Source organism: Mauremys mutica, chromosome 3 (genome assembly GCF_020497125.1).
Source record: "Mauremys mutica isolate MM-2020 ecotype Southern chromosome 3, ASM2049712v1, whole genome shotgun sequence".
NCBI lineage: Eukaryota > Metazoa > Chordata > Testudines > Geoemydidae > Mauremys > Mauremys mutica.
The window spans coordinates 159691216-159710554 of NC_059074.1; the positions used below are offsets into that span (position 1 = coordinate 159691216).

The 19339-nt window shown below is 44.1% G+C and overlaps 1 protein-coding gene across 1 annotated transcript; it reads right to left on the reverse strand.

Annotated features, from left to right (window-relative positions):
- Positions 1–2335: 2335 nt before the first annotated feature.
- On the reverse strand, positions 2336–16333 carry FAM177B (family with sequence similarity 177 member B). Its single transcript, XM_045008630.1, has 5 exons — positions 16307–16333; positions 14611–14763; positions 13141–13207; positions 6234–6328; positions 2336–2684 (listed from the first exon to the last, which is right to left on the reverse strand). The coding sequence occupies exons 1-5, from the start codon at positions 16331–16333 to the stop codon at positions 2466–2468; spliced, it is 561 nt and encodes a 186-aa protein (XP_044864565.1). The 3' UTR covers positions 2336–2465.
- Between the last annotated feature and the right edge of the window lie 3006 nt (positions 16334–19339).

A 19339-nucleotide genomic window follows, 5' to 3' on the forward strand; every position in this document is an offset into this window, starting at 1 on the left:
GCAGGGGGAAGAAGAGCTGAAATAATGTAATTATACGTGTGTATCTTGGCAAGTGATACCCAACTCACAGTGCGAAATTAGAGACTGGTCCATTCCCTGGAATTCTGATCCAATTGGGAACTACCTTAGAATGCAGGGAGGTGTTCAGACCTGGTTCAGGCCCGTGTCTCCACACAAACATTAACTCTATAGATACTAGGACAGGCACCAAAATAAGACCATGACAAGATACCACACAAATGAAATCAATAGACTAGGCTTTTGGTTTTACTAGGGCTGTCAAGTGATTAAAAAAATTAATCGTGACTAATTGCGCTGTTAAACTATAATAAAATACCATTTATTTAAATATTTTGGATGTTTTCTATATTTTCAAATATATTGATTTCAATTACAATAGAGAATACGAAGTGTACAGTGCTCACTTTATATTTATTTTTATTAACAATATTTGCACTGTAAAAAACAAATAGTATTTTTCAATTCACCTAGTACAAGTACCTGTAGTGCAATCTCTTTAGCATGAAAGTTGAACTTACAAATGTAAAGTTATGTACAAAAATACCAGCATTCAAAAATAAAACAATGTAAAACTGTAGAGCCTACAAGTCCACTCAGTCCTACTTCTTGTTCAGCCAATTGCTCAGACAAACAAGTTTGTTTACATTTGCACCTGAAAGTGAGAATAGACATTTGCATGGCACTGTTGTAGCTGGCATCAAGAGATACTTACATGCCAGATGCACTGAAGATTCATATGTCCCTTATTGCTTTGGCCACCATTCCAGGGAATGTGCATCCATGCTGATGATGGGTTCTGCTCAATAATGATCCAAAGCAGTGCAGATCGACACATGTTCATTTTCATCATCTGAATCAGATGCCACCAGCAGAAGGTTGATTTTCTCTTTTGGTGATTTGGGTTCTGCAGTTTCTGCATCAGAGTGTTGCTCTTTTAAGACTTCTCAAAGCATGTTTCACACTTCGTCCCTCTCAGATTTTGGACGGCACTTCAGATTCTTAAATCTTGGGTCGAGTGCTGTAGCTATCTTTAGAAATTTCACATTGGTATCTTCTTTGCATTTTGTCAAATTTTCAGTGACAGTGTTCTTAAAATGAACAACATGTGCTGGGTCATCATCTGAGACTGCTATCACATGCAATATATGGCAGAATGTGGGTAAAACAGAGCAGGAAACATACAATTGTTCCCCAAGGTATTCAGTCACACATTTAATTAACGCATTATTTTTTAATGAGCGTCATCAACATGGAAGCATTTCTTCTGGAAGGATGGCTGAAGCATGAAGAGGCATGTGAATCTTTAGCGCATCTGGCACAAATATCTTGTGATGCCAGCTACAACAGTGCCAAGTGAATGCCTGTTCTCACTTTGAGATGACATTGTAAGTGAGTGGCATTATTTTCCATAAGTGTAAACAAACTTGTTTCTCTTAGCGATTGGCTGAACAAGAAGTAGGACTGAGTGGACTTGTAGCCTCTGAAGTTTTACATTGTTTTGTTTTTGAGTGCAGTTATGTAACCAAAAAATCTACATTTTTAAGTTGCACTTTCATGATGAAGAGATTGCATTATGGTACTTGTTTTCTTTTGTTTATCATTTTTACTGTGCAAATATTTGCAATACAAATAATATAACATGAGCGCTTTGTATTCTGTGTTGTAATTGAAATTGATATAGTTGAAAATGTAGAAAAAAAATCCAAAATATTTAATAAATTCCAGTTGGTATTCTATTGTTTAACAGTGTGATTAATCATGATTAATTTTTTGAGTTAATCGCGTGAGTTAACTGCAATTAATCGACAACCCTAGTTTTTATACAAAAGGACCCATTCCTTTAGCAACTTACAGTCTAGGAATAGAACAGTGAAAACTAAAAATATAAGAACATGGGAATCCATAAAGTGACTATTAGTTTTCTTAGTGTTCACTCATTCACTTAAGACAAAAAGGCAAGTTTTACATCATTCTTATTTTGATTAGGAAGCATCTGTAGCTACCCAGAATAGACTATGATTCAGCAGGCTGCTTTAGATATCCTAGCATACCAAATTCCATTGCATAGTCCCAATCGGATGTTTTCCACTTTCAAAAGTAACCATCTAATGTCAAGTCCATGATTCATACATCAGAATGTAAGGGCTCCAGTTCAATGCTCATAAACACAGGGAACCAGGTGGCAGATGCTCCATTAACCTTCTTAGCTCAAGTAGTAAAGAGTCAGATGTTACAGAAGGCAGCATTAAACCTTCACCATCTCCTTTCTACCTTTTTCCGTCACAGAGCTATTTTGGCTCTATCAAGCTGGCTATTGGACACTTGAATAACACTTCTGGACAAAGGAATGTGATGTGTTAGGCCCAGAGCATGCTAATGATATATTCATGTCCTATTATAGAGTTATTTCAGTATCAGAAGAGACCACACTGACAATGTTGCCATCATTTCTTAACAGCTGAGATAGAGTTTGGACTTTGTAGGTCATGTTTCGAAGCCTCATTAATGTTTGTAAAAGTGCTTCTTTGAGAAAACTCCATAGTATCCTTGAGTCTAATAGAGCCGTATTCTACACTCTGTACCTCAAGGTGGTGTTTTTCATTCAGAGATTCTGCCTCATTTGTCTCAGAGATCTTTTCACCATCTTCATCATCTTCACTTTCCTGTAATGAAGACAAGACAATAAGAAAAATTCACTGGACAAAATGAAACCTATTCTGATATCTCCTATAAGGAGACACTGACACTGATAGCAATGTGAGTTTTTTGTTACCTTGGGCTGAGTAGCTCCATTACATAAGGTTGGGTTACTGTCTAACTGGCTGTAACTGTTATACACGAAAGTAACAGGAACTCTGAGAAAGGCCAGCGCTATAGCTTGGAACTTGTTTTAAGTTTCTGAAGTAGTGATCTGTTCTGGAATTAAAAATGCTACAAGCCATGAAACATACTTAAAGTCTACCCTGAAAAGTAACTATGTAAAATCACCACCCTCTTACCGCTCTGCTCCATGAGTTTATTCAGAAATAGAGTTACCAGATAGCTACTGTGAAAAAACAGGACAGGGAGTGGGGGGGTAATAGGCACCTATACAAGAAAAAGTCCTCAAAAAACGGGACTGTCCCTTTAAAAATGGGACATCTGGTCATCTTATTCAGAAAGAGATCTATTTGCTTTAGTTAAAAAAAAAGTAATTACTACTTTTTTTTAAGCTGTGCCAGTTCTGTAGAACATATAGCTCTGGCCAGGTAAGCTGGATTTTTTGGAGGGGTTTGGGGGGCACCCTCATGGGTCAGAATTGTTATGTTCCAGTTGCAAAGCCTCCTATGCAATCCTATTGTCTTCAACTTATGCCCTCAGTTTCCCTTTTCAAGCCCACTAACAGGAATTAAATAGGTCTGCAGAGATGTACCTGAGGGCTTAAATTTGAGGACAAATGGGGTTGCACAGATGGAAAGCACAGTGTTTGACTAGTGAAGAGCCAGAAAGAACCAACTTGAGTGGAAGATCTCAGGCTGAATTTGCAGAGCTGGAGATGAGATTTTTATATTTTTAAACACCTGTAAAAACATATTTAATGTGGAAATTATTGGTCTACAAACTGAAAACCCACAATGCCATTTTCACACAAAGTAGGAGTGTAGCCTATAGGGATAGGTATTTGCTAGGTAAGGCATAGACATAAGTTAAGGCAGTAAAGCAAGGAGTTTACGGGCCAAAGCCTGTAAGACAATAGCTTAGCTAAACAAGGAATAAGGCACCAAAGCCTCAGCCTATGCAGTTAACCAGGAGTAACCCCAGATCATAAGAAAATGCTGTAATGACTAAACTGCTAACAGGTAACCATAAGATTCTCGTTTATACTGGTTTGAGATATTTTAAATTAGGAACATTCGCAAATGGCTGATCACAAGAGTGCCATGGTAACCAATTGACATATATTCTAATTAAGCTTGAGGTAAAAGGCCTACTGACTTGTGGGACAAGGGCACCCCAACATTAGTAGGGTGAGGAAATACAAATAAGGACAAGGAAAGGAATCCCTACTGAATATGTGTTAGGCATAGCGGTGTCAGCGTAACACATTATAGAAGTTGTCTCCCAGCCTGTGCGCTTAGGAAGGGAGAGATGTAGCTCTTGGGCAGTGCCAGGATGATGAGCACTGGAAATGGTGATGAGGAGGGAGATGATGGTGAGGCAGATAATGACTAACATTTCAGGTCGTTCTGCAACGGATGCTGTGAGTATATGGATGCTCAGATGCAAATTCTGTATTATCTCTATCTATCTTGCTGGGTTGGAATGTTTGTGACTTTGCTTACTGTATTAATAAAACTATCACATATACAGAAGGTTTCCATAAGTGTAAGTGTTGCAACCATATACATCAGGGTTCCCAACTGAACAGTAATGCTAATATTACTGGCCTTGATCTTGAGACAAGAACCTATCCAAGCTTGGGATGCTAACTGGGAATTCTTAAGTAATCAGACTAATACACAATCCATAGATGAGACAACAGGACCATCTTTTAAAGAATAAAGCTGACCCCAAGCAAGTATTTCAGATTTTGGGGGGTCTGTGGTGGATTTAGAATAAAAAAAATGGTGACTAGTCCTTCTCTCTAAAAGGACCAAACTCAAATTCTATATAAGGAAATCTCTGAAATTTGGGGGAGATTCAAAATACAGACCCAGGTCAAAATTTTGCAGCTTGGGTTCATCTCTGTTTACAAGCATCCTTCAACCATGCAAAATTGTCTGAAAATGTGGTGGTGTCCTTATACATCCATTTCCACCATAATTCAAAAGGTTGTTTCTTGTAAAACTTTGTTGCCAGCAGGGGCAGCTCCAGACCCCAGCACGCCAAGCGCATGCTTGGGGCGGCATGCCGCGGGGGACACTGTGCCGGTCACCTGGAGGGCCGCAGGCGGCTCCGGTGGACCTTCCGCAGGCGTGCCTGCGGAGGGTTCGGTGGAGCCGCGGAACCAGCGGACCCTCCGCAGGCACGCCTGCGGGAGGTCCACCGGAGCCGCGGGACCAGCGACCGGCAGAGCGCCTCCCGCGGCGTGCCGCCCTGCTTGGGGTGGCGAAATGTCTAGAGCTTCCCCTGGTTGCCAGAACTCATCCAATTTCTGTGCCCTTAGCTGAATATAACATTTCATCTGCATGCTCATTTGTGCACAGCAGTTTCCTCAAGAAACAGACATGCCTTTGATCAACTTAACCTACAACAAAACAGCCATATATCACAGTGATCAGTAACCAGTTTCTCAACATAGCAGGGCAGGGCAGGTCCTTTTGTTCCAAGTTTTGGAAGGAATGAGTAAGAGGACAATTGGAATTACACTACATTATTCAGTTGGAACAGTCTTCTGGACCACAAGCCAGCAATGCTAAGATAAATATTTCAGTAGAGCAGACCTCTAGTGCCTTGTAAATAGCGGACAACAGAAAAAATAATACTAAAAATAGGAAGTTTTTTAAGGAGTTTGTGTTGTTCACACCCCAAGGCTTCTCCACGGTTTTGTTGAGTCCTCGTGGAATTTTCATTTACTTCTCTATTCTAGGACCACCATTCAAACGTCTTCTGTTTAGGTGTTGCCAATACAGCACCTTGACTCAGTCCAGACAGGTGTGGCAATATTTTTCTCCAACCCCCATCCCAACAGTGGTTTCTGAATCTGCTAACATGGAGTGATGTTAAAATGAATGACCAAACTTTTCTGCCACTACCAGGAAACATATCCAGATTGTCTTCGCAATGGAGCTCAACCTTGTCAACTCACAGAGTAAGACTCCAAAAGTCACTTTGGAAGAGAACTAATACACAATACACAGATTTAAAATCAAAACCCTGCAGCCTGACAGTTTAATCACAGCCACTTCAATGTATATAGTGCATTCTGATGCCAGCACATCTCAAAGCTCTTCATAGGACCTGTACAGATCTAGGGACCTTAGTAAAGCTTCAAAGATCCCACAAGTGATCCACTGAAAAGAGTTTAAATTACATATACAGAGAGAGAAAAAGAGAAAGAACACACATGCACACAGGTTTGCTTAGATTGTAAATTCTTTGGGGGCGAGAGTCTTTGTTTTGTGTCTTGTTTGGAAGGAAGACTCTTGGTTCTTAATAATAAAACATGATAAATTAAGTGCCATATTTTTTGTTCTCCACTTGTTAAAAAGCTATGTATGCATTTCATTTACCTTCTGTGCCCTGTAGTATTCATCTATTGCATATTGATATTTAGGTTCATTGAGTCCAAAGAGCGTGGCAAGCTTCCCACCGAGGAATTCGCAAGCTGAAAAGACAGGGAGGAGAAAGAATAACAGCAATTCTATCCCTTACGTAAGTAAGAAGCTTGTATAGAGAGGCACTTTATGTGGTGGGAGAAAAGAAATAGTTTTACACACTGACGTATAGATGAACAAAAGGACAAGGGCTGTCTTCATCAGTCCAGGAAATACAAGTCCACTTTGAGTATGTCTAATCCTCACTCCAGAAAACTACTTAATGGCTACCCATTTCAATCTTTTTCCAAAGAGTTGGCCAGCATTCCTGGAAATGATGTACTGTATGTCACTTATACCAGTTCAGTCTGAGGCAGTTTCTTCCATACTGTATTTCAACTACACTTTGTGTAAACAAATTCAGCCTGGGTTGTTTTACATGTCAATTCACTCTCAAATAGTAACGAGGTCATAGACAAGTCTTCTTTCCTTTCAGGATCTTCTTTCGACTTACGAAAGTCTCCCTTCCTCTTTATCAGAGAGAAGAGATGGACTTTATACCTCTTGTGTTTAGGAGGCTATTGATTTTTTAAGGGAAAAAGTCATTGTGACTGCTTTCAGGTGCCACTTTTTCAGACTTAGCATTGGCTGCCTGGAGTACCACAATTTATCAAAATTGTATGTAATAATGTCAGTTGGCAGAGCTAGATTGTCCTAATCCATCTTTCTGCAGTATTATGCTTGTTAACCTGTCTTCACTCTGACCCATTTCTTTTCTTTATGGCTTCAGTTTCTTGTCTCTGCCAATTTCTAATCTGCTTCAGTAGTTCTACCTTTATTTGTGCCCTGATTTTCGGTTGGTTATATCCAGTGATGAGCTGCCAAATTTTTAACAGGTTCCCTCCTCCCTCCAAAATTTTAACAACGGGTTCCCTCCTTCCCCCCCCCCTCCGGGGGGGGTCGTGCCCCATCCAACCCCTCATGTTCCTTGACACACACACTCCGAGACCCCGACCCATCCCCCCCTTCCCTGTCCCCTGACTGACCCTTGCCGCCCCACCCAACCCCTCCTCTCATTCTCAATGGCCCCCCAGAACCCCTACCCCATACAACTACCCCTTCTCTCTGTCCCTGAGTGCCCCCACCACCTCATCCAACCCTGCTCTTTCCTGACTGCTCCCCGGGACCCTTGCCCCCATTCAATCCCCCTGTTCCCTGCCCTCTGACTGCCCTGACCCCTATCCACCCCCCCACAACCCACCCCCTCCCTGCCCCCTTACCACACTGCCTGGGGACCGGGTCCACTCTGCCAGGACCACGACTGGCGCCGCGGGGCCCGACTCGCCGGGCCGGGCCGGCACCGGGGCCCGACTCGCCAGGCCGGCGCTGGGCTGGAGGGAGCCGCGGTCTGGGACCGGGAGCTGCTGAGCCAGCCGCACCTCCCCTCCCCCTCCGCGCCCCAGCTTACCTGCTGGCTGCCTCCATGCTGCTTGTTCAGGCTTCCCGCGAACATCTGATTCGCGGGAAGCAGGGGAGGGGGAGGAGAAGGGGGCGGAGCAGGAGAGGAGTGGGCGGGAACTTTTGTTAAATTTAGCAGCCCTTAACAAGCGGTTCTAAAATGGCTGCTAAAATTTAACAACGGGTTCCCGCGAACCCGTGCGAACCCGCTGCAGCTCACCCCTGGTTATATCAGACTGATCTGGGACACTTAAGTATTTTTCTAAAGCCCAGGTAGATTTTGCTCACCCACTGTTTTACCTCCTGCCTACCAATTACAGTAACTTAAAGTCATTCCAGTTAACGTTGTTTCATTGTTACGTTGCTGATCAATTAGGGAACATTCTCGTTTAAAGTTGTGCAATGCTCCCTTCTAACGTCGTTTGGCAGCTGCCTGTTTTGTCCACTGCTTGCAGGAACAGCAGCCCGTTGCAGCTAGTTGGTGGGGGCTTGGAACCAGGGTCGACCGGCAGCCCCCTATCAGCTCCCCCTATTAGCTCCCAGCTCCCCTAAGCTCCCTGTGCAGCAGCTGCCCAGCAGGCTATCAATTGCCAGGCAGTTCAGCTGTCCCTCCCCACACTGCCATGTGCTGCTCCTGCCCTCTGCCTTGGAGCTGCTCCCCGAGACTCCTGCTTGCTGTGCAGGGGGGAGGGGGAGAAAGAGGGGAGCTAATGTCAGGGTGTCCCCCTCCTACCTGCTCCTGCACCCCGCTTACCCCATCTTCCATAGAGCAGGGGACACACACGACAGGGCTCAGGCTGGAGGGAGCTTGCTGGCAGCAGCTGCAGTCTCAGCAAGCTGATCTAATTAACAAGGCAGTGTACTTAAGAGTAGGGTCAGCTACTTAAAGGGGAAATGCGCATCTTTCTCACACACACACACACACAGTGTGTCACTGTCTGCGATGCTGTCTCCCCTCCCTCCATTCCTGCTGCCTTGAAGAGTGTGAGAGTTAACCCTTGAGGGCTCAGCCAATTGCTAGTTCATCATTTAGCAGTAAGGCATTCCCTGGGAAATATCCCACCCTCGGACTCCTCCACCTCAACCAAGCTTGACAATCATCATCACTGTGTACCAGTATTAAATTGTTTGTTTAAAACTTATACTCTGAGAGAGTGTGTGTGTGTGTATATATATATAGTCTTTTGTCCAGTGGAAAAAAAAATTCCCCTGGAACCTAACCCCCTCATTTACATTAATTCTTATGGGGAAATTGGATTTGCTTAACATCGTTTCGCTTAAAGTTGCATTTTTCAGGAACATAACTACGACGTTAAATGAGGAGTTACTGTAATGCCATTTATTATAGGCGGGGCAGGTAGTGACGACTATAGTTAAAGTTGCCTAACACTTTCCATTATAAAGATCCTGTTTTCAGTTGCTTATGACTTTGCCAAACTTAAACTGCTGGAGCTGAAATTTTCCATGGCTGGTGTCGGTCTCAAGCTGAAATTTTTGCAGAAGTTTCAACTAACATTATTGTCATTTCCAAGAACGAGGTTAGGGAAAAAATGGTTTACAGCTGTTTTATTGAGGAAGTTGTTGCACCTCCATAATTTAGAGCAGGGACTTGAGATTTGGCTTTGCCCTGGTGTCAGGATGCACCTTTTGCCATCCCTATGAAAATTTGCCCAGATTTGGTCACATTATAAGCCATAGTATAAGAACATAAGAATGGCCATACTGAGTCAGACCAATGGTCCATCTAGTCCAATAACCTGTCTTCTGACATCTATCAATGCCATATGCTTCAAAGGGAATGAACAGAACAGGGCAATCATCAAGTAATCCATTCCATTGTCCAGTCTCGCCATCTGGCAGTCAAAAGCCTAGAGACACCCAGAGCATGGGGTTGCACCCCTGATCATCTTGGCTAACAGCCATTGATTAACCTCTTCTCCATGAACTTACGTAATTCTCCTTTGAATCCAGTTCCAGTTTTGGTCTTTACAACATCCCTGAAAAAAATCTGTTAGCATGTGCTCAGTAGAGATTTGTTAAAAGCTGGAAGACAATTGCTCAGAAGATTCCATCTGCACTGAGCATGCTCCATCCCTCACTGCTCCTATGTGCTGACCAGACTGTGCATGCACCATCCTCAAAGAGCAGCTGAGCATACATCATCCCTAGCTGAGTAGCTCTTTCCCTTCAACTGTTTTGCCAAGTTCCCAGGAGCCACTGTAACTGAGACCAGGGAGACTGCATCTCCTGCACCCTCAATGCTTCCCTTGCTGGTACCCAGAAAGCACAGAGGAGCAAGCAGCCTGACTAGAATGTAGAGGTATGAGCAGGAGAGACAGGGAAGAGAAATGCAGGGCAGGGCAGGGCAGCTAGAACAGAGAATGTGATGGATAGGAGCAGAAGGGGACAGGGCCAGTGGTTATAAACCACTAGAGCACACTTTCCTCCAGAACCCAGAACTGAACCCATTATTCTCAAGTCTCACTATTCCTTTGCTGTGTAGCAAATAGCTGTGAAACCCATGGCCAAAGTTTGCATCTTATCTTTCATGTTGACCTGCCACTAGAAGGGATAACAACATTCTACTGCTCCTGGTTAATCTTTTAACTCAAGTGGCAGAGGAGTCAACTGTGCTGTGGATCTAAATATCCAAAACCTGGTGATGACCCATGTATGTGTTTGTGGGTCAATATAGTTTCACACGATTGTTTTTTCCTTTTTTTAAAAATTCAGGAAATTACATTTTAAAAAAACTAAGTTAAAAGAACATTAAGGTGCCAAAGATGCCAGAATTAAGATTGCCTTGTATCTATGCACTGTGGTAGTCTTTAATTATCACTTTTTTCCACAGGACCTCTGCCTCATTCAAGACACAGGACAGACTGTGAATGGATCGTGATTGTGCGGTAAAGGAGATTGTTGTCTGCAGGATCCCTTCCTCATTTGTTGCACAATTTGGAAAGTGTGCAGTGAATGAGGCAGGGATTGCAGGAACAGAAAGGACGGTGTCATGATTAAGATAGTTGAATGCTGTCCCGGAGAAAAGGATTCGATCCCAGCCTCTGCTGCAAAGTTCCTATGTGGCATCAGGCAATAACAAAAGTTTTCACAAGTGGCCACTGTGTGCGCGAATCTCATTTTCTGAGTCCCAGATTGACACACATGAGATCTGAACTGTAGAAATGCTGACCTCACAGCTGCAATAGAAGTCAACAGGAGCTTTGCTTCGAGCATTAAGCACCTTAATATGCTATGTACTTACAAAAAATGCATCTCAAATAGGGCACCCAAAATTAGTTGACACTTAACAATTTTGGCTCTAATTTCTGTGCATCAGTTCCCAGTGTGTAAAAGGAAGGTAATATCCCCATACCATAGAACAGTGTTGTGAAAATAACTCCATTGTGTTTGTGAACCACTCCAATGACAGCACTATGACAACAGCATCATAGAGATGCTCAAGAGGAAATTAATAATTCCAGGGTTTTGATGGTGTGCAGTAAATAACACATGGGGCACACATGGAATGAAGAGGATAAAATCAGATACTGAATACCTAATTATTCACTGAGCACCATCCCTCGTGTGTACTGAATAAGGCAAGGGTTTTGTGGGGGAAAGTACATGTCTACCCCAATCTAATGCGGTCCTCGGGAGCCAAAAATGTTTACCACATTATAGGTGAAACTGCATTATATTGAACTTGCTTTGGCCTTCGATTGATGGACACTGATTCCCAGCTCTTTAGTCCCCAGCTAGTTTTCAGCACTCTTACAATCCCTACTCTAGGCTGAGGGGTCAGCATGGCAGCAGCTGTGACCACAGCAGGTCTGAGTTACACAGCAGCTACCCCCGGGCTGTTTGCTTCAATCTTGCTCTAGGCAGGGAACAGGGAAGTCCTGTTTTCCCACCCCGGTGATCCCCACATGCAAGGTCTCAGTCTCCGTCCTCTCTCCCCTCCCTGCTGGGTGAGGTGGCTCCTCGGTCCTGCCTCTCTGCTGAGGGCCGTGCTGGCTGGCCGCAGCCTTTGCTATGTGGGCAGCAGGGATCGTGCAGCCTGACTCCTCAATGGGGAGCTGGGCCCTGTGGGGTGGAGTGGGGCGAGGCTCGGGCAAGGTGCTGTGCTGGCGGCTCCCGTCTCTCCTGCTGTGCCCCACCACTGCAGCCCCAGATCACCGGTAGATGCGGGAGGCAGGTGAGGCTGGCCCTGTGGGTGGCCGCTCTGGAAGCGTGTCCAATGTAGTGGCAAAATAATGAGCTCTGTTCAGGTAGAGATGGGTCCACTCGTGTGTGCCGACACCTTGCCATGAGGGGCTGACGGGCTGTTACCTAGAAGACTCCACTCCCGCCTGTCTCAGGCTGGCTGGTGAATCCTGTACCTGCCCGTACCTCTGATCGCTCATTTGGGGGAGGGGTGGTTGTTGGTTTGTGCACTGGGAGGAGTTAGCTGAACTGTGCTGCCAAGCAGCGCCATTGTCTTTCTCTTAGCCAACAGTGGCACAGCCCCACCCCCCAGAATGCTGCTTTACCACATTATATCCAAATTCATGTTATATCGGGTTGCATTATAACAGGGTAGAGGTGTATATGATCATGTAACTAAGAAGATTATATCAGAATTCCTATGCACAAGGAAATTGCTCAGGCACCCTTAATTCTGGCATTTCCCTGCTTTTGAGTGCTTGACTTTGAAACTTTAATGTTCTTTTAAGGTAGTTATTTTGGATGCAGTATTTGATATACTGTCACACTAGAAATGAAAAGGATACCTAGCATCTGCCAACTAAAATGACATATACAGAGGCTAATGTTGGTTAAAACCATCACTGTGACAATGAAAAGCTGATTTAGTATTAGCGGGCTGAATGAAAGTGAGACCAGCTTCATGGCAGCAGACCCACAGGAAATCATCTGCCATGGAGGTTATTTCCAATGAAACCTGCTCTTCTTCAATAGCGGCAGCATGGCACATTGTGCTAGACATGTGGGCAGTACAAAAGTCAGAGTCCCCAAGGCTGCCTAGCCAGATCATGACTTACTGGTACAGACACCAGGCTCCTGCCACTGAATTCAGGTTGCTCTGTTGAGCATGCTGAGGCAGTCCCCACATTGGTGGGAGCTTCTTTCTTATTGCTGTAAGAAACTGATTTTTTAAAATGACAATGGCCTGATCCCAAATAATCTAACCTAAATATTTCATATTTAATAGTGTTACCTTGATGTCTATCTCCTTGAAAGAAAATACCTATATATCGAGAGAGAGAGAGAGAGATTTTATAGAATAGCAACACCCAGTTTTGAGAGAAAACATGAAAGATGAAGGAAAACATTCTGGTGGTGGTCTTATATTTTAATAATATTTAATGGTAATTATATTCAACTCATCTAAAATAACCCTCCCACTGATGCCAAAAAATATACCTACTAAATAGTGAAGTTGTTGCGATTCGAACTGCCCACAGCCGCAGATAGAGCCCCCAGGAGAGTTTGGACTACAAAACAAGAACAAAAGGAAAACTTTAATTTTAGACATACAAAGCTGAACTAGTCCATGGGGTTGTACCAGAGATTAATTTGGCCCATAATATTTGCCATATGCAAGGGCTCTCCCATTGTGTAGGGGAGAAAGCTAATTGTTTTCTTCAGTCTTTACAAAGGGTGCTGTTCAAGCTAGCTAGTCTTAGCTGATTTACAGCAAGTCTCTGTCTAGGGATACCAGTCCCATTTACCAAGCCAACAAGAATCATCAGTACAATGAACATATATACAATAGAACACAAAGGGTCCAATCCTGCAAAATACATAAACCTCTGAGGAACTTTGAACTCAATGGGACTTCCTCATGTGAATAAAGTTGTTCACAGGTTTAGGTATTTGCAAGATCAGACCAAAATACTAAAAATATCTGGAGATTTTTGATAGAAAGAGACACATATGTAAATGTCAATACTTAGCCTAATATAATACATTACATTTTCAGAGATGTTTACAAACATTACTTATTGGCACTGTATCCCTGGGAGGTCAGTAACTTAAGGCTTGTCTACATAGGGATGAATTAAAACAAGTTAACTAAGGCCTTGTCTACATTCAGAAATTAGGTCCGTATAACTTCATTGGGTCGGAGTGTGAAAAATCCAGAGCTCCGGTGGGGATTTAAAGGGCCCGGGGCTCCCCACAGTGGCAGGAGCACCAGGCTGTTTAAATCCCTGCCCAAGCCCGGCTGCCAGAGCTCTGGCGCCACTTTAAAGGGCCTGGGGCTCCCCGCAGCAGCTGGAGCCCTGGGCCCTTTAAATCACTGTCGCGGAAGCTGGTCCAGTCTGACACGGCGTACTGGCTCTTGCCAGAATGCCATACTGGATCATACCGGCTTACTTTCACCTCTGCCCTCAGTCTTGTTCTCATTTTAGAGATGAGGAAACGGATGTATGGGGTTTAGGAATGGGTCACGGAGCACCAGGAGACATGCTCCTGCATGTTTTTGCTTGGGGACATGAATTCCTTTTGGGTAGGTTTCTTCTCATCTCCTTGCTGCATCGTCACCACAAGATGCAGCTATCATTAGGTAGGGGTACAGCATAAGAGCCATGAATTTTTCCTCCTGTTTTGATCTGCTTAACCACTACGCTCACCTCAGCAGTCAGTCCCGTGGGCATCAGGAATAAAGCATGTTAGCAGGAGAACTTGGAGAAGCTTGTACTATTGCTATCTAAATCTGTTCTGTTAGAGAAGTCACAATATTTACAGAGAAAAAAAAAGAGGCATGTGATTATCTACAGAGCTAGCTATTATGGCTGTGAAGGGGTGCAGTGTTCTCTAACGTGCACAGAACAGAAACACTCTTTCCCTCTTCCAGTCTCCCCAGAGTTTCCTAAAAGCCAATAACAGGGCTCACTGTGTCAAGTGGCTGCTGCTGCTCCTCCTCCTCTTCTTCTGTACTGTACTCTTCCATGGTTTCTCCATTTGCAAAGTAAATGATCCTCCTTGGAGACTTTGTTTCTCCCTTGTCTTTATCCTCCATCTCATTGTGCTGGAAGCCATCCTCCTCCTGCTCATCAGAAAACACCCATCAGGAGTGCCCTCTTAGTACACTGAATAGACAATGGACTGCATAGTGTTCAGCTTCACCTTAACTCTTAGGCTAAGGAATGTCAGGACTGGGTTTGAGAATCTTATTTAAGCCCTCAAAAGGTATAAAGAGTCCTGTATATTTCAGTTTGGGAAAGAAGAAAGAGTCCCAGGGCATAGCCGGAGCTACAGAAACCTGGCCTGTGTCATGATTGTGCTTCCAGCTCTTACAAGAACAGGTACAATTGTTGGCGTCTCAAACAGCTCTTCCATGGGTCTTCAAATGTCTGTACATGTTTTCTGTCATTGACTCAGAGTATTCTACTACGATCTAATATGAGAGACACTTCCCAACAGCAAAACAAAACAAAAAAAGTGTCACAAGGGCCAAATCAGGCGACATGAATGGCGCTCAGCACCTTGCAAGATCACAGCCTAAATCAGAGGTGGGCAAACTACAGCCGGCAGGACCGTCTTGCCTGATCCTTGCGCTCCTGGCCAGGGAGGCTAGCCCCTGGCCCCTCCCCCGCAGCCTCAGCTCGCCGTGCTGCCAGCGCGCTGGGCAGCACGGCTGCGAGAGCCTGGGTGTAGTATATTAAATTGCTCCCTGTAGGAATGTGTCACTCATGGGGCACCAGACTGTCAGCCATAAGTAGCATATTCCTACAGTGTGCAATTTAATACACTACACCTGCCCTCCATACACTTTTGGAACTTCAATATGGCTCTCAGGCCAAAAACTTTGCCCACCTCTGGCCTAAATGAACAATCTGCAGCTTTCTCCTGTGCCATTGAATAACAAGGCAACACTATTTATATAGCACCAAAAAGTGCACTGAGGGCTTCACAAATAGGGATGACAGGTCCCCCCGCTCTGAAGGGCATCACAGATCCAATGAGGGAGAATCATGATTTCCTTTTTCCACAATTCCTATTCTTTTTTTCTTTCCTTTCCCCTTCTGCCCAATTTTAGCATTTGCCTTTTAAATTGCTTATCTTGGGCCCATTTGGGTTTTGTCTGGGTAAGGACTACAGCAAAATGGACAATGCATACATCTTTTTAAAGTTTATCCTTTCATAATTTCAAATTTCAACAACAGCTATATAAAATATAATCTAGAGCTAAGGTGGCAAATAGGTATGAAGTAGCTATGGAGAAACCCTTAAGATAATAAATTTCTTAAACTACTTATGCTCTTAGTTCAGAGGTGTACCATAATTTTATTTTTAATTTCTTTGATATTTTCCCTTCCAATATATAGCATTCTTCAAGTCAGACAGGAAAAGTTATATATGCTACCTGCTACTATGTTTTCCCCATTCCATTCCACTAATCAATTTCCAATCAGTCATAAGCAACAAGACAATAGATCATTACTTTAACATTCCAAAGACAATAAATACTAGTTTACAGTGTTCTCCTTATGCTTGAAGGAAAACACTGGTGGGATCAAATAAATACATTGCTGAAATATATAAATGTGTGAAATCTCTAGCCAACAACAGATCAAAAGCAAATTCACCTGTAGAATCTCTCTGGTATCTTCCATCACTTGAAGTTGTAGTGCAAAAGCTGATTAAGTTGTTTCCAAGACAAGTAAGGGAAAAAACCTATAACCATGACACTTAGTGATCATGTATGTAATTTGTGCATGGGAAAAACCCTTGCTCTGTAGCATTGGCAGCAGCTTAGGTCTGGAGGCAAGTCAAGGAAGGTAAACTAAGTGCTCCAGGATGCAACTATCTGAAAAGACTGGGCTGTGTTTGAATTGTGGGCAGGACCTTTTTATTTGCATGTTCAGTAGAGTTAAGATGACTGGTTGGGGTGGCAAAAGGAATGTGGGCAAGGACATGGACATTTGCACATAGATAGCTCGGGGGAATGAGGGGGGAGAGGGCAGTGTTGAAAACCCTGCAAGCTGGTTGTTTTTAAAGCAGATCACATTTCTTGAGGACATTTTCAGCATTCTGCTTCCCTTGGGTTTTGCTTAATTTATGAAGTGAACTTTGACTTTACTAAGGATAAGTCACAGGTGTAATATTTACTTTTTCCAGCAAAGTGAAGGAACCAAGCACGCACTGGCAAACACAAATATTTCCTGCATCTGGTATGACACCTACTGGCAGTTTGGAGGAATAGGCCCATTTAGCAGAACTAGCCAATCATCAAAGGAAATCTAATAAAACAGATCAATGCAACCTATCTGGCATCTTTGGTATTGGAACAGAGGAGGCTGCAGATGTGGGTGAAACCAGGCCTACTACTAGTTAGGAAGTACAATTTCTTCCCCTGCTCCAGGTACCTACTGACGTAACCTGCCCAATAGCAATAGCAAAGTACCAAATCACCTTATCAGTTAGGTGTATGCATATGGCATTGGTTATCTTCTCACTGTGTTAAGAATGTTCCGTATGTTTTCAATTTAGTGCAAATGCAATAACAATACTCGTTTTAATTTATTCAAAGAGAAATATTCCCTACTACTATAATTAAAATTTGCAATGCAAAGCCAAAAAAGGGACAAGTCTTAGATGGACAAAAGTTAGAAATAAAATGATAAACTACTCTATGTTCTAGAGTGTGCAGTCACAATTTTCAGACCAAATATGTGGTGGGTAAGTGTTTTTTTGGGTTAAAGTGAAGTACCCCACTCTTTCCTCAATTTACTCTATTCAGAGCTCAACCAGTGAGTCTCACCTCAAATATTAGACCATAGCCCCTGAAGGTACTAATATCAAGCAGGGGAGAGATTATGCACATGAAAGACCACAGTCCTGGGTCCCTCAGATGCCCAGTGGAATCCACAGACATTCTCAAGAGCATGATTGGCACAGAGAGGGACTACGTGAAATCAGAATATACCCTAGAGGCTATTGTGAGTTAGTTACACCAAAAATGGAAAATGGAATAATCTCAAAATGAGTACTGAAAGATAGGGACTATGCACAGCACCTGTAGGCTAAGTCATCTTGAATTTATGTTCCATAAAAGTTTCTCACCCTATTCTCTCAATGCCAAAAACACCTCATGTTGGCATTTTCCTCCAGCAATGCAAATCATTAGGGACAGAGTAGAAATGCAAGGAATAAGCATTAGCAGGATCTATGTTAACTCTTCAGCTTCAGAGACCTTAGATTCCTTCTATTCCCATGTTTGGTATCACCAAATATCCTCCAGCCTAGAGGGGCAGAATAAGTCTTCCTCAAGATCCCCCCTGAGCCGCATTAAGATAGGTCAGGAGTAGCAGGTAATAATGTTAAAAGCATATGAACCTCTGCTCTCTCCCCCGCTCCCAACTCAGAATTGAAAAGGGAAAACAGGACAAGAAAATTTGGGTAGTAACGGAACTGGGTCTTAGTGATCTTGCGAGAAGGCTCTAGATATGACCACATCAAGAGCATAGACTCCATTTGGACACAGACCAGGACCTGGGTGAGATTATATCTTCAAAGAACCTAGCTAGAATGGTTCCCAATAACCTACTATGTAAAGCAGGGGCGGGGCAAACTTTTTGGCCTGAGGGCCACATTTCGGAAATTGTATGGAGGACCAGTTAGGGGAGGCTGTGCCTCCGTAAATAGCCAGGCGTGGCCCGGCCCCTGACTCCTATCTGACTCCTTGCCCCCTGACGGCCCCACCCGGACTCCTGCCCCATCCAAACCTCTCTGTTCCCTGACAGCACCATGGGACCCCTGCCCAACCCAACCCAACCACCCCTTCTCCTTGTCCTCCGACTGCCCCTCACACCCCTGCCCGAGTGCCCCCTGCTGCCCCATTCAACCCCCTCCTTTCTGACTGCCCCCATTCAACCCCTGTGGTCCCCGCCCTCTGACTGCCCCAACCCCATCCACCCCCCCAACCCCTGACCACAACCCCAAACTCCTCTGCCTTCTCTCCAATCCCCCCTGCTCCCTGCCCCCTTACCGTGCTGCTTGGAGCACCAGTGGCTGGCGGCACTACAGCCGCGCCGCCCAGAGCACCAGGACAGGCAGCCACGCCACTGCGCAGCACAGAGCACTGGGTCAGGCTGGGCTCTACAGCTGTGCAGCCCGGCAAGAGCTGGCAGCCCCAGCACCCAGAGCATTGCGCTGGCAGTGGAGCGAGCTGAGGCTGCAGGGGAGGTGCCGGGGCGAGCCTCCTGGGGCAGGAGCTCAGGGGCCGGCCAGGAGGGTCCTGTGGGCGGGAAGTGGCCCACGGGCTGTAGTTTGCCCACCTCTGGTGTAAAGGATCAGAACAGTCCATGTCATGGACATTAGTGCCATGATTAATAAAAGGCAACCTGGAACCTTGTCTGCTTCTGAGACACACTTGGGTATCAGTGCTATGTAAGAACCTGAGAGCCTAATCAGGAACTTTAACATCCCTAGTCCAAATGCTAAATTAGAGCCTTACAACTTTTCTGCTTTCACCACTGCTGGCACCAGAAGTGGGGAAAAAAATCAAGTGTGGAATTTGGAAAGCATGCAATGTACATTTATGCCTGTTAAGAAATGAAGAAGCATATCAAGAATTGCATTAACAGTTTATTTTATACATAGAGGACAATACATTTTAA